At 45.3% G+C, this 13623-nt stretch overlaps 1 protein-coding gene across 1 annotated transcript; it reads right to left on the bottom strand.

The window, feature by feature from the left end:
• Window positions 1-2204: 2204 nt before the first annotated feature.
• LOC119281401 (probable WRKY transcription factor 59) lies at window positions 2205-12996 on the bottom strand. The gene is made up of 3 exons (XM_037561917.1): window positions 12711-12996; window positions 12434-12559; window positions 2205-2557 (listed from the first exon to the last, which is right to left on the bottom strand). The coding sequence occupies exons 1-3, from the start codon at window positions 12986-12988 to the stop codon at window positions 2362-2364; spliced, it is 600 nt and encodes a 199-aa protein (XP_037417814.1). The 5' UTR covers window positions 12989-12996; the 3' UTR covers window positions 2205-2361.
• Window positions 12997-13623: the final 627 nt, after the last annotated feature.

Here is a 13623-nt window from a genome sequence, read left to right as displayed (position 1 = left end):
CTTGTTGCTTTAGAAAGGATAATGTACATCTCCCTTCCAATGCGAGCGGGGCCGACCCTGAAGGAGGGGGGAGCAGGGGGGGGGGGGGCTGGCCCCCCAGCATGAAGGGCCCCCCGATGGCTTGGGTCCCCATAAGTGCGTAGCCCATATAACCAATCGATAGATTCTCATATAACAGGAAAAAGATGTTACTGATCGATTACTCCTCATCCTTTGTGGGATCATATGGAAAAAATGTGAAAAAGTATGGAAATAATGGTTACTTCCCGGCTTGATGCATGCGCCGTCTTCTCGGCTTTTTTTCCTTCTCTTCCGCAATAGGCAACAAATCAGTCATTGCCCAGGCCGGCCCGTTTCATTGTGATTTTCTGCTGCTGGGTGCGATTAGTGGAAGAAGGTATTGTGATTTTCCAGATTCCCACTAACCTCTTCTTCAACGTAAATCTCCTCTTTTTGTATTCTTGTCCGATCATTCATTAGTTCGTGAAGACCATCCTTTATTCCCTCTAACATATCTCTTTCTCACAGTCCGATTTATTGATTTGTTGGGACTACAAAAGAGGAACTCAAATGTTTGTTCACGATTCGTAAGCAGCAGCAAAATCTTGCAATTTCAAATTTTCTAGCCATCTAGGTACCTAGTTCTAGCTTTTTTTATTTGATTAGCTGTCTTTTAGTTTTTTGCTTCATACATCTGTGTGCCAATTAGCAAGATTGCTACTATCTATCTGGTAAGGACAAAAAACACGCGTTGTGTTGACCGAGTTCCCAAAAGTAGCTACTGTAAGGCATAAGTAGTTCTACTACTCGGAATTCAAACGAATTAGCTTTAGATGTTGTTGAAGAACATCCTAGCAAAAAAATTATAGGATGAGCTAATAATACAAAAAATATAGGTGCCAATTGATAAGATCAACAACTTACTATGAATATTTATGATCCCTTTTTTTATAGTTGAGATGACAATGCAACCTAAGTTATAGTGTACCGAGTATGTATTTGCATTTGAAATATGAAAACAAAATACTTACATGTTTATGTGGTTTCAGGGCCCCTTTATGTTATCTTGCTCCCGGCCCCTGAAATCTCAGGACCGGCCCTGAATGCGAGTACAATGATAATGACACCTTAACTTCTTTTGTTAAGGAAAACATGATTTTTGTGAAATAGAACAAATTGAAGAATTTGCTATTTTTAAGTCTGCTTATGAAATTGCCTCTTTGCTTGAGAATGTTGGAAATGATGATGCTATTATATTTTTTTTCTATACTTAAATATTTCTTTAAAAATTTCAATAGCAATCCTTATATTGCTGATTAAATCAAAAGGATCACCTCTATCAAAGAAGAGACTAATGTTTTGCATGAACCAATGAAAGAAGAAATTATTGTAAGCTCATTAGATGAAAAAGATGAGGAGGAGAGGGAAGAACAAAAGGTGAAAGAGTGGATTAGCTATATGTGCTCACCTTCCGATGAGAGTAACTCTTTAACTCATACATTATTTAAATGCTTCAAGTGACTTAGGAAAGTATTCATTAAATATAAAGAGGGGAGGAGAGATAAACATACATGTTATATTGGAATTCCACATACCATAAATAAAAAGATGTATTACATGTTTGGAACCCTACAAAAGGTGAAGGAATTAATTGACCGATATGCACTATATATTGTGGGGGCCTATCACACAATGTGAAGTGAGTGGTTTTTGACCTGACATGCCCCTGTAAGAACATCTCCAACCAAATGGAAAGAGTTGAACTTCAACCACATTTTTTAGGATTTTAGCTGCAACATGTTAAATTTCAAATTCATGAACATTGATTTCAACTCATTTTAATTAGGAAATGGGAAGGTTTCAACTTACAAAACAAAAGTTTTTAGGAAGTTTTAACTAAATAAGGTTTGGTTCCATCTTCATGAACATCGACTTTCAACTGCAAAAGCAATATTTTAGGAAATGTGAAGACTTCATTTACCACAACAAGAGATATGGAGGGTATTTGATTGAAAAAGAAATGAGGTTTCAACTTCATGGATGTCAACTTTCAACTCACGATTTATCAACTTTCAATCCGATTCAAGCCATTTTCAACCAAAATCTCATCATAGAAATTTGAAGAAAATCAAGTTTCGCTTCCTAGTAAACTTTAGTTTAGTGAACCAACCGTCCTCTAAGTAGAAAAAAGTGAACAAGCCTTATGTTGTTGTTGATGTCACTAGAACCGAGAAGATTGATCTACTCTCTAAAATATGAGACATGTACACTTAAAAGAGGCAATGCACAACTTTACAATCAACTCCATTAAGTTTCATTCTAGGAAGACCAATCAGGCGCCAAATGTTATCCAATGTTTGATCAAGGAGCTAGGTGATGGGTCCCAGTAACAAAGAAGCGACCCGAAGCAGGATCTTGAGAAGCATAGTAAACTGTGCCAGGGCTCGCATGGTTGTGAACCCCCTCATACATCGTCACTACATAGTTTGCATCGTCTTTGTCTCTCTCTACCCTCTTCTTCACGCTGCACCCCTCCGTTGAACACCGGTAGTAGTTCCTGCAGTGATAATAAATGAAATTTAGATTAAATAAAGTCTTAGGCTATTGATGACGCACCTAAGATTTTGTCATGAGGTCATGGACAATGAGGACATGAGGGGCCTAAGAAGCAAGAAATTTGCTATTCCATTCCTCTCATAGCAAGGGATTTACGCTAAGAAAAAGTAAGAGGTTATTTTTCCTCTATAAGAAGTAATAGTTTTTTCTGGCAAAGAACTAATAGGGGAAATTTAAAACTTGCCAACAAATCCTAACTGATTGATGGATCAAGTGTAAGTTTGTTTATATAGACATGGTAAACGTGTACAAGAAGATTCAAATATTTAGTGACATATTTCTGGTAGATTTTAGTGTTCACCCCTCAAAAATTTATTGTAAAATCAAAGCTCATGACATCATAAAAGATGCAACGGAAACCATGTGCTGCACAAAAGTTTTACGAAAATGTCACAAAACATAAAATTGCAATTTGTCTCATTACAATGTAGAACTAGACACACTTCCGCAAAATAAAATAAAATTGTGGAACTAGACACATATGTTAGACAACAATAATTTGCACCAATTGAGATTTCTATGGAGATGTCCAAAGGCTATGCCGATCAAGATTTATTTATACCTCGGTCAACTCTACAAGCTTTAGGATCAGAACCCAACAATAACTCAGATGGTTACCAATTGAAATTATGTGTAAATTTTATGTTGAATTTTTTTTGAAACGGATGAAAAAATGTTGTTTAGTAAGAACACTCAAAAAGTCTAATTTCGCAATTGAGCAGTCACACATTTCTTAGCCTGGAATTACACATATTTTTGTTCAACTTACATTAGATATTGTACAACTCAGGAGACCGAGGATAATGATTTCTCGAGCAATTTACATTTGATTGTACATCTTAGACGGCTTAACAAATAGGGATTTCTAGATCGACAGAAGAATAGCAAATTGAGACCTCGAATTCATCTTGTTTTTCTTTTTTGCCGAGAATTCATCATCTTTTTTCCTAGCTACTTCAAACACTAGATCTCATTGTATACAATCTGTTTCTCTTTTTGGTCACATCCAAACACGGCTCAAATCGGGTCCAACACCATCGAACTAAAGTCACGGATCTAAATGTGGATTTGATGAACTAATAATAAGAACAAATAAATTATCATTTGGGAAAACCTAAATGGTCAATCAACAAGCTAGGATTTTTTTTTTCCTTTTTTAAGAATGCTTAGCCAAGCAAGAACCAAACAAAATGCAACAGAATTGCTCCATCAGCTACCGCATCAGGCTGATCCAAAATAACTTACCTAGAAACTAAGGCAATGAAACTACTGGCTGGAAATCATGAACCATGGAAGATAACTGGAGAAATAAGCACATTAAATTTTTAGCTATTTCACCCAAACGTATGGTAAATCACACACTTGAGTAGAGCTATAGTCCACTGGTAGAAAAAGAGGCTTCCGTCCAGCCCCATTAGTCGCGAAACTGTAGGAACCGCGACTAATGAAGTCTTTAGTCGCGGTTCGGCAGACGAACCGCGACCAAAGGCCTGGGCCCAAGGCGCTCGGTGGCCAGCTGGTGCACGTGAGGGGCTTTAGTCGCGGTTGGCCAGGCCAACCGCGACTAAAGGTGCGCAAAGGCCTTTAGTCGCGGTTGGCCAGGCCAACCGCGACTAAAGCTCCTCCCCTATATATACCAGTTCAGCACGCTCACTTAGCCATTTGGTGCCACTTCTCTTCACAAGCTTCACAAGGGGGTGTAGGTTTGCTTTTGGTTCCTCTTATGCACACAAGGTGTTTGATGAAATGCCCTAAGAGGGTGAAACAAACATGATATGAAGTGTTGGAGCCACACTTGAGGTTCCTCATTTATTTTTTCCTCCTCGATCGCGGTTAGCAACTTGAACCTTTCGTGCATGTGTGTCATTGATAAAATATGCATGTGTGCAGTTCATTGTTTAATTTATATTGTTTGTAGCTAGTTAGTTTAACAAATGCATGATGGTTAATTATATATTTTATATTATAATAATGCAGATGAATCGGCAATGGATGTACGGTAACCGACTCTCCGGCGAGTTCACTACGGGTTTGAAAGATTTCCTCGTAGTGGCTAATGCGAACAAGCAGGGGGGTTTTGTTATCTGTCCATGTGTTATCTGTAAGAATCAGAAGGGTTACTCTTCCTCAAGAGATGTTCACATGCATCTGCTTCGGCACGGTTTCATGCCAAGCTATAATTGTTGGACCAAGCATGGAGAAAGAGGGGTTATAATGGAAGAAGATGAAGAAGGGGATGATTTCATCGATGAAAGCTATCTTGCTCATTTCGGTGATACTTTCATGGAGGATGCTGAAGGTGAAGGGGAAGGTGAAGAAGAGGCACGTGATGATCCCGTTGATGATCTTGGTCGGACCATTGCTGATGCACGGAGACGCTGCGAAACTGAAAAGGAGAGGAAGAATTTGGATCGCATGTTAGAGGATCACAGAAAGGCGCTGTACTCCGGATGCGATGATGGTCTGAAAAAGCTGGGCTGCACACTGGATTTGCTGAAATGGAAGGCAGAGGCAGGTGTAGCTGACTCGGCATTTGAAAACTTGTTGAAAATGTTGAAGAATATGTTTCCAAAGGATAACGAGTTGCCCGCCAGTACGTACGAAGCAAAGAAGGTTGTCTGCCCTCTAGGTTTAGAGGTTCTGAAGATACATGCATGCATCAACGACTGCATCCTCTACCGCGGTGAATACGAGAATTTGAATGAATGCCCGGTATGCACTGCATTGCGTTATAAGATCAGAGGCAATGACCCTGGTGACGATGTTGAGGGCCAGAAACCCAGGAAGAGGGTTCCCGCCAAGGTGATGTGGTATGCTCCTATAATACCACGGTTGAAACGTCTGTTCAGGAACAAAGAGCATGCCAAGTTGTTGCGATGGCACAAAGAGGACCGTAAGTCGGACGGGGAGTTGAGACACACCGCAGATGGAACGCAATGGAGAAAGATCGACAGATGGTTCAAAGATTTTGCAGCTGACGCAAGGAACATAAGATTTGCTCTAAGTACGGATGGCATGAATCCTTTTGGCGAGCAGAGCTCCAGCCATAGCACCTGGCCCGTGACTCTATGCATCTACAACCTTCCTCCTTGGTTGTGCATGAAGCGGAAGTTCATTATGATGCCAGTGCTCATCCAAGGTCCGAAGCAACCCGGCAACGACATCGATGTGTACCTAAGGCCATTAGTTGATGAACTTTTACAGCTGTGGGGTGGTGTCCGTGTGTGGGATGAGCACAAACAAGAGGAATTTGACCTACGAGCGTTGCTTTTCGTAACCATCAACGATTGGCCTGCTCTTAGTATCCTTTCAGGACTGTCAAATAAGGGATACAATGCATGCACGCACTGCTTACATGAGACTGAAAGTGTACATTTGCCAAATTGTAAGAAGAACGTGTACCTTGGGCATCGTCGATTTCTTCCGAAAATTCATCCAGTAAGAAAGAAGGGCAAGCATTACAACGGCAAGGCAGATCACCGGCCGAAGCCTGCGGAACGCACTGGTGCTGAGGTATTTGATATGGTCAAGGATTTGAAAGTCATCTTTGGAAAGGGTCCTGGCGGACAATCAGTTCCGAAGGGAGCTGACGGGCACGCAGCCATGTGGAAGAAGAAATCTATATTCTGGAAGCTAGAATATTGGAAAGTCCTAGATGTCCGCTCTGCAATCGACGTGATGCACGTTACGAAGAATATTTGCGTGAACCTCCTAAGCTTCTTGGGCGTGTATGGGAAGACAAATGATACAAAGGAAGCACGGCAGGACCAGCAACGTTTGAAAGACCCTGATGACCGGCATCCGGAATGGTTTCAAGGTCGTGCCAGCTACGCTCTGACCAAAGAAGAGAAGGTCATCTTTTTTGAATGCCTGGGCAGTATGAAGGTCCCGTCTGGATTCTCGTCCAATATAAAGGGAATAATAAACATGGCGGAGAAAAAGTTCCAAAACCTGAAGTCTCACGACTGCCACGTGATTATGACGCAATTGCTTCCGATTGCTTTGAGGGGGCTCCTGCCGGAAAATGTTCGAGTAGCCATTGTGAAGCTATGTGCATTCCTCAATGCAATCTCTCAGAAGGTAATCAATCCAGAAGTTCTACCACGGTTACAGAACGATGTGATCCAATGTCTTGTCAGTTTCGAGTTGGTGTTCCCGCCATCCTTCTTCAATATTATGACGCACCTCCTGGTTCACCTAGTCGAAGAGATTTTCGTTCTCGGTCCTGTATTTCTACACAATATGTTCCCCTTCGAGAGGTTCATGGGAGTATTAAAGAAATATGTTCGTAACCGTGCTAGGCCAGAAGGAAGCATCGCCAAGGGCTATGGAAATGAGGAGGTAATTAAGTTTTGTGTTGACTTTGTTCCTGACCTTAAGCCGATTGGTCTTCCTCGATCGCGGCACGAGGGGAGACTAAGTGGAAAAGGCACGATCGGAAGGAAATCAACGATATGTATGGACGGCCATTCTCTGACTGAAGCACACCACACTGTACTGACCAATTCCAGCTTGGTGGCTCCGTACTTTGAGAAACACAAGAATATTTTACGCTCGGACAACCCGGGGAAGCCTGAATCCTGGATTAGGAAGGCTCACATGGAGACTTTCGGCAGTTGGTTGAGAAAACATTTAATGAATGATAATGATGTTGTAGATCAGCTGTACATGTTGGCCAAGACACCATCTTCGACTATAACGACTTTCCAAGGGTACGAGATAAATGGGAATACATTTTACACGATCGCCCAAGATAAAAAGAGCACCAACCAAAACAGTGGTGTCCGCTTTGATGCAGCAACCGAGAATGGGCAAAAGGTCACATATTATGGTTACATAGAGGAGATATGGGAACTTGACTATGGACCCTCCTTTAAGGTCCCTTTGTTCCGGTGCAAATGGTTCAAGCTAACAGGAGGTGGGGTAAAGGTGGACCAGCAATACGGAATGACAATGGTGGATTTCAACAATCTTGGTTACCTTGACGAACCATTCGTCCTAGCGAAAGATGTCGCTCAGGTTTTCTATGTGAAGGACATGAGTAGCAAACCGAGGAAACGGAAAGATAAGAAAACGATCAGTACATCATGCGATGATCCAAAGCGCCACATTGTTCTTTCAGGGAAAAGAAACATCGTGGGAGTGGAGGACAAGACAGACATGTCAGAAGATTATAATATGTTTGCTTATCGTGGGTGTTTTTTTAGGGATCGAGAGGGGACGGCGAGGGTTATAAATGTGTTGTCCTCGCCTCCCCTCTCCGTGACGCCGTCGTCTGCCGCCCCGTCTCGCGCTCTACCGCGACACCCTCTCCCACCCCTTCCTCGCCCCCTCCTTTTGCCACCGCCCTTTCGCCACCGCCACCGCCACCGCCCCCCTTCTTCACTTAATTAATTTGTTTTTACTACATGTTTTCAGGACTGACATAATGGCGGACGATAGAGCTGACCCGATTATGGACAACTATGATCCGGACGGTGAAGCACATATGTTCGGCATCATAAACGGCGATATTCTATATGTGCCGACCGGAGAAGAAGAAGATGATATCTCTTCTTATCTGAACCTTGACGGTGAAGATGAAGGGCGCCGTCAGCAAGATGATGCCGAACAAACGTCGATAAACGACGATCTTCAAATGGAAGTAGCAACCACCTCCGGCGCCGAGGTATATATATACATTGAGCCTCTGGTGATACAAACTAACTGATTTGAATAAATATGTGCGTACTAACGCGCGCGACTCTTTCTTATTTTAGCCCTCGGCCGGATCGTCGAAACAATCGAGTACGTCGTCAAAGCGTGGCGCAACCAAGACGATGAAACAAGGAGAAACATGCACCATCGAGGTTGTCGACAGTGCAACCGGCAGGCCGCTGGAGCCCCGCAAGAACGCCACCAAGTTTGTCAGCCAATGCGGAGCCATTGTTAGAGACAACGTCTCGATCACCGTCCAGGAGTGGAATGAGCCAAAGAAGGCACGAATTGATGGTTTCACTTTTGTCGATAAGAGAACAAAAAAAGATTGCTTCAAGAAGCTTATGGAACATTTCGTTCTACCTCCGGAATGCAACAAATTCGATGAGGAGGGTAACAAGATTGAGGAAAACAAGGAGAGGAGGAGGCTAGTCAAACAATTCGCTCTTCATAAGATGGCCGACGCATTCCGGAAATTCAAGCAAAATCTAGCCCATGACTTTGTCAAGCAGAACAAGACTCCGGATTTCAAAGGACAATATGAGAAACTGAAACATGATTGGCCAGAATTTGTGAAGCAAAAGAAATCGGAGCAGTTCATTCAAATATCGAAAAAAATAAGGAAAATGCGGCTAAGAAGGAGTACAATCATGTTATGGGGCCAGGAGGGTATCGCATTTGGGTGCCTAGGATGGAGAAGATGGAGAACGAGCTGACGGCGCGAGGAATCCGTCCAGGTACGGAGGGATGGGACCCAAGGGCCAAAAGCTGGTGGTACGGGCATGGGGGAACGCTGAACCCGGAGACAGGGGAGTGTGTTTACCGGGGCAAATTAATTAAACCCACCCAAGCCCTTATTAACGCAATGAGGGATGCTCAACAGGGGAAGATCAAGTTCAACAGAGAGAACGACGCGCTGACAAAAGCCCTCGGGAATCCTGAACACGGAGGACGTGTACGAGGCATGGGGCACATTCCGTGGAAAATAGGGTTCCCCCAGAACGATAACCCGTACGGTTACAGAAGCCGTAAGAGAAAGATGGATCGGGAAGCAGATGTTGTGGCGCGGTTGGCATCGGAAATGGATGTGATGAAGAAAACCATGAGTGTACTAGTAGCCGAAAGAGATGCAGCTCGGGTGCAGCATGAAGATCATCCAGCGGATCTCGGAAGCCAGCAGCGGAGAAGCAGCGTGGCTTCCACGGAGGCCCCACCGGCTGGTGCAGATGCACCGACGATCGAAATTACTGCACCGGAGCCTCTGGTGGTCCAAATTACTGCACCGGAGCCTCTGGTGGTCGAAATTACTTCACCGGAGCCTCCTCGCTACCCCGTGGACGATATAAAGGAGATGAAAGAATGCCATCTGTATTATCCTATCGGGAACATGTCCATGGAGGTAGCCATCGGCAGTGCTTTACCATGTTTACCTGGAGCACTCCACCACAACAACCCCATTCAAGATGGCTATGCTTGTGTCACGGTGGAGGACATAGTCCAAGGGTTTGAGGACCTGGAGATTGACATTGCTACACCTGAAGGGGAGAAAAGACTTGGAGATGTCAAGCGCCATTTCATTCTATGGCAAAAGAAGTTTATCAAGTTTCCAGGCGAGGCGCCAAGGACAACAAGTCCACCCCCCTACGGTGGTGGTGGTGGCGGTGGCGGTGGTGGTGGTGGTGGTGGCGGTTCACCTACACCTCCGTCACGTCAGCCGACGCCGCCCCCCAGTCCACAACGTCCGGCGGGTGATCAGCCGCCGCCCCCCAGTCCTCGTCCGGCGGGTGATCAGACGCCGCCCCCCAATCCACCTCCGGCAAAGAAGCAGAAGCAGTCCTGGATTATTAACCCGGACCCTTATGTACCTAAGACCACAAAGGTACCGGAGCTATCACTGAAGCCTCTCCCCACAAGGCCTTGGGAACGTAGTGCCGAGGAAGTCGACGCGGCCGCGGCTGCTGATTTGGAGAAATGGAAGGCGGACTGCAAGAAGAAAAGAGAGCCCGAGCCCAAGCCAGTATTTTCTGATGAGCAAAAGAAGTGGGCTAAGTCATTTTTGAGCACACCGTCCCAAGCCGCGAAGAATCTGCCTAACGACTATGCACGTGAACTTCGCAGGCAGGCACTCATGTTCAAGGAGAACAAAGAGCGGGAGAAGGCCGAAAGTAAAAAAAGCGGGAAACAAGTTGCCCAGCTCGGGGAACAAAGTAAACAATCGATTGCCCCGCTTATAGTGGAAGCCTTCTGTCCGGATGCCCCCGAGATCATACAAGCTGCGGCAGCACAGGGATTGACTGTAACGAGTGCCAGAGAACTAGCGGCCAACTTAGGTATTACTCTTCGTGAACTGTTAGGCCTTGATGAGGCGCCAGTGAAGGAGGTAGTAATTACATATGTCAAGAATGGGCCTCTCGTCGAGCCTGCGCAGGAAAAGGATCTACCTCCACAAATGAAAGGTCTGCTGAAATGGTACAAGGGTTACATAAAAAATAAAAACGCCAAAGAATATATTTATGCGGAAGTTAGACATGAGCATCACTTCAAACATTACTATGTACAAATTGAACTGAGTGAATTGTTCCAGCTTTTCAATCTGCGCGAGCTCGATAAATCTATCATCAGTTGCTACGTTCTGTAAGTGATTTATTAATTTCTACCCCATCTCGTTCATATTGCCTGCACTATATATATGTCCTAACTATATTGTTGTGTCCGCTATTATACATGCAGAATGAAGATTAAGGAATGCAGAGTAAGGAACATCCATGATGTTGGGTTCATTGACCCACACATCGTTAATGGACATGTGTTGGAGCGTTACCCCGCCGACGTGGAGGCAGACCTGTGGCAGTTTCTTACAAAGCAGGAACTCAAAAGTGATATTCTATTTCCTTACCATTTTGAGTGAGTGTTTCTGTCTTGAACACATTCTCTTTTGTTTACTCCATGCATGGTATGTGGCCGGCTAATCGATGAGTTATGCATGACGTACTGTGCATGTATCGTGTCCGCAGGTTCCACTGGATTCTGCTAGTAATTAAAGTTAACACCTCAGAATGTCTCGTCCACGACTCTATGAATATGGATCCAAAGCTTTGGGGCGGCATGAGAAGAATGCTGCAGAAGTAATTATTTTCATTCATTTGCGCTCTATATCGATCGGCCTATTTCGTTCATTTCCTAATATCAAGTAACTAATTAATAACTCTCTTGTTCATTTAATTTTCTTTGCCTCGTAGGGTTTGGAGACGGTTCGTAGATACAAAGGTCGGTGAATTCAAAAAAGAGCTAGAATTCAAAATGTTAAAGGCTAAGAATGCTGGGGATATTCAGCCACCGGAGACCAATCTATGTGGATACTATGTCTGTGAGATGATCCGGAGATACACCTCTGAGCGGGTTCCGAGTGATACCAATGCTAAGAGGAATAACCTCCGGTGGATGCTTAGTCCAGAAGCTCGCTTCCGACCACTTCAAGAGGAACTAGCTGGATGGTTCAGCAGGGAAGTCCTCCATCCTAAAGGAGAACACTATTATGAGGACGTAGAACTTTATATGCATTAAATCATGTATGGAAACTTGTTCAAAATTGTATATGGTCATCCGATGATATTGAATATATATTGTATATTCCTCTTGAATTCTTTTTGGTTCTAATTTCAAATTTATTTGAAATTGTACATTCATATGCATGTATGTAGTACCGTAGAATATATGAAACTCCTTCAAAATTAAAATAAAGCACAAAAGAAATAAAACAATACAAATTAAACAGAAAACAGGTTTAAGGGGGGGGGGCTAAAACCCTAAACCTGCGGCGGCCTTTAGTCGCGGTTGGCCAGAAGAACCGCGACTAAAGGTCCTCCGCCCCGACGGCCACCTGGCGCCCACGTGGACGGGCCTTTAGTCGCGGTTCTTAAGCAACCGCGACTAAAGGGGGGGGGCCTTTAGTCGCGCCCGTTCGGTCGCGGTTGCGCAACCGCGACTAATGGCAGTTGCGAACCGCGACCAAAGGCCCTTTTTTCACCAGTGGTCCATGCCAATTAACCCCTTCCTGCACCCTTGAGCTAAAATTTTCAAATTCAATCCAAAATTAAATTTATTCGTTAGTTTTGGGTACCTTGGGTTAGGGCTGTTCTTGACAGACTTCTTGCCGTACTTCCTCCACTTGTAGCCATCGTCCAGTATCTCCTCCTCCGACCTCGTCCGGAACGCGATCTTGCCGCTCGCCGCCACCGCGGCCGCCCTACTGAAATTTATGTCCACAACAATTCCCAAACCGATCCGATCAAAACGTGCACGCTCTCGGTGTTTGCATCTATATGCGGCTTGATTCACATCACAATGTGTATCTCTTGAGTGTCTTAGCATGCACGAACTGAATCATATAAACTCACCTCGTATGATCACAGTAGCCAACATCCGGCACGACCGCCGCCTCAACCGGCAGCGGCGCGCCGACCGTGCCGGGCACCCCGCCGTCGTCGGACAAGTAGTCCAGGACGTCCAGCTGCTGCTGAAGCACCCCGGGCCCGGTGGCCCCACCGAAGGCGGGAGAGCTCAACGGGGCTCCGGAGCTGTACGGGCAGCCGGATCCCGGCGGCCGGGGAAACGCCATCGAGCCGGCGCCGTGCGGGTGGAAACGATACGCTGCCCCGGCTCCAGCTACCGCCATGCGTATGCCGATGGATCAGTGCATGGGGAGAGAGCACGACAAGCGGGCGAGGTGTCGTATATATATAGCGACGCGACGTCGTTGGGCGCTGGGCTTTCGCGGCGAGCTTCCTCCTGCTGGTCCCGTCTCAGCGGAAGCTTCGGCGCGCGCGGGCGCCGTCTCTACGCTGTGCAAGTAGCAGTACGTTCGACAGTGAGAGCGAGGGACGCATGCAGTACCCGCACGTTTCGAATTGTTGCCTACCTGGCCCTATTGGCTCGTTATTTGTGCATGGGGCACGGCTCAGCTCTGACAAATCGCAGGCGCGCGGTTACACGTACGCTTCGCCTACTACCGATGCTCGCCGAGGCGAACGGAGATGGATGCAACGGAATGTTAGGTGTGCAATGTCGATCGACAGCGACGACGGGCGCCGTGCCTTGACGACGAATATATGAGCAGGCAACAGAGACTGCGTCAAGGCGAGTCTTTGAAACGTCAACTATAACTAGTTTGCTCTTTTCCTTTTCCTTTTGGCAGCAAAACTCTAGTTTGCTCTTGTTGTATCCATCTGTTATTGCCACCAAAACTCTAGTTTTCTCCCACTCCCGCACCTAACCCTATCCCGCTCCCGTGCGGCGCCGCCCCGCCACACC

This window comes from Triticum dicoccoides, chromosome 3B (assembly GCF_002162155.2).
Source record: "Triticum dicoccoides isolate Atlit2015 ecotype Zavitan chromosome 3B, WEW_v2.0, whole genome shotgun sequence".
Taxonomy (NCBI): domain Eukaryota; kingdom Viridiplantae; phylum Streptophyta; class Magnoliopsida; order Poales; family Poaceae; genus Triticum; species Triticum dicoccoides.
Note: the sequence above shows the minus strand (reverse complement) of the source record. Positions and strands in the feature narration are given on the sequence as shown.

Coding starts and splice junctions, on each gene's coding strand:
- LOC119281401 (XM_037561917.1), bottom strand. CDS start 12,988: ATGGCGGTAGCTGGAGCCGGGGCAGCGTATCGTTTCCACCCGCACGGC. Junction 12,560..12,710: donor GGCTACTGTGATCATACGAG/GTGAGTTTATAT, acceptor AAATTTCAGTAG/GGCGGCCGCGGTGGCGGCGA. Junction 2,558..12,433: donor AAGAACAGCCCTAACCCAAG/GTACCCAAAACT, acceptor TTATCACTGCAG/GAACTACTACCGGTGTTCAA.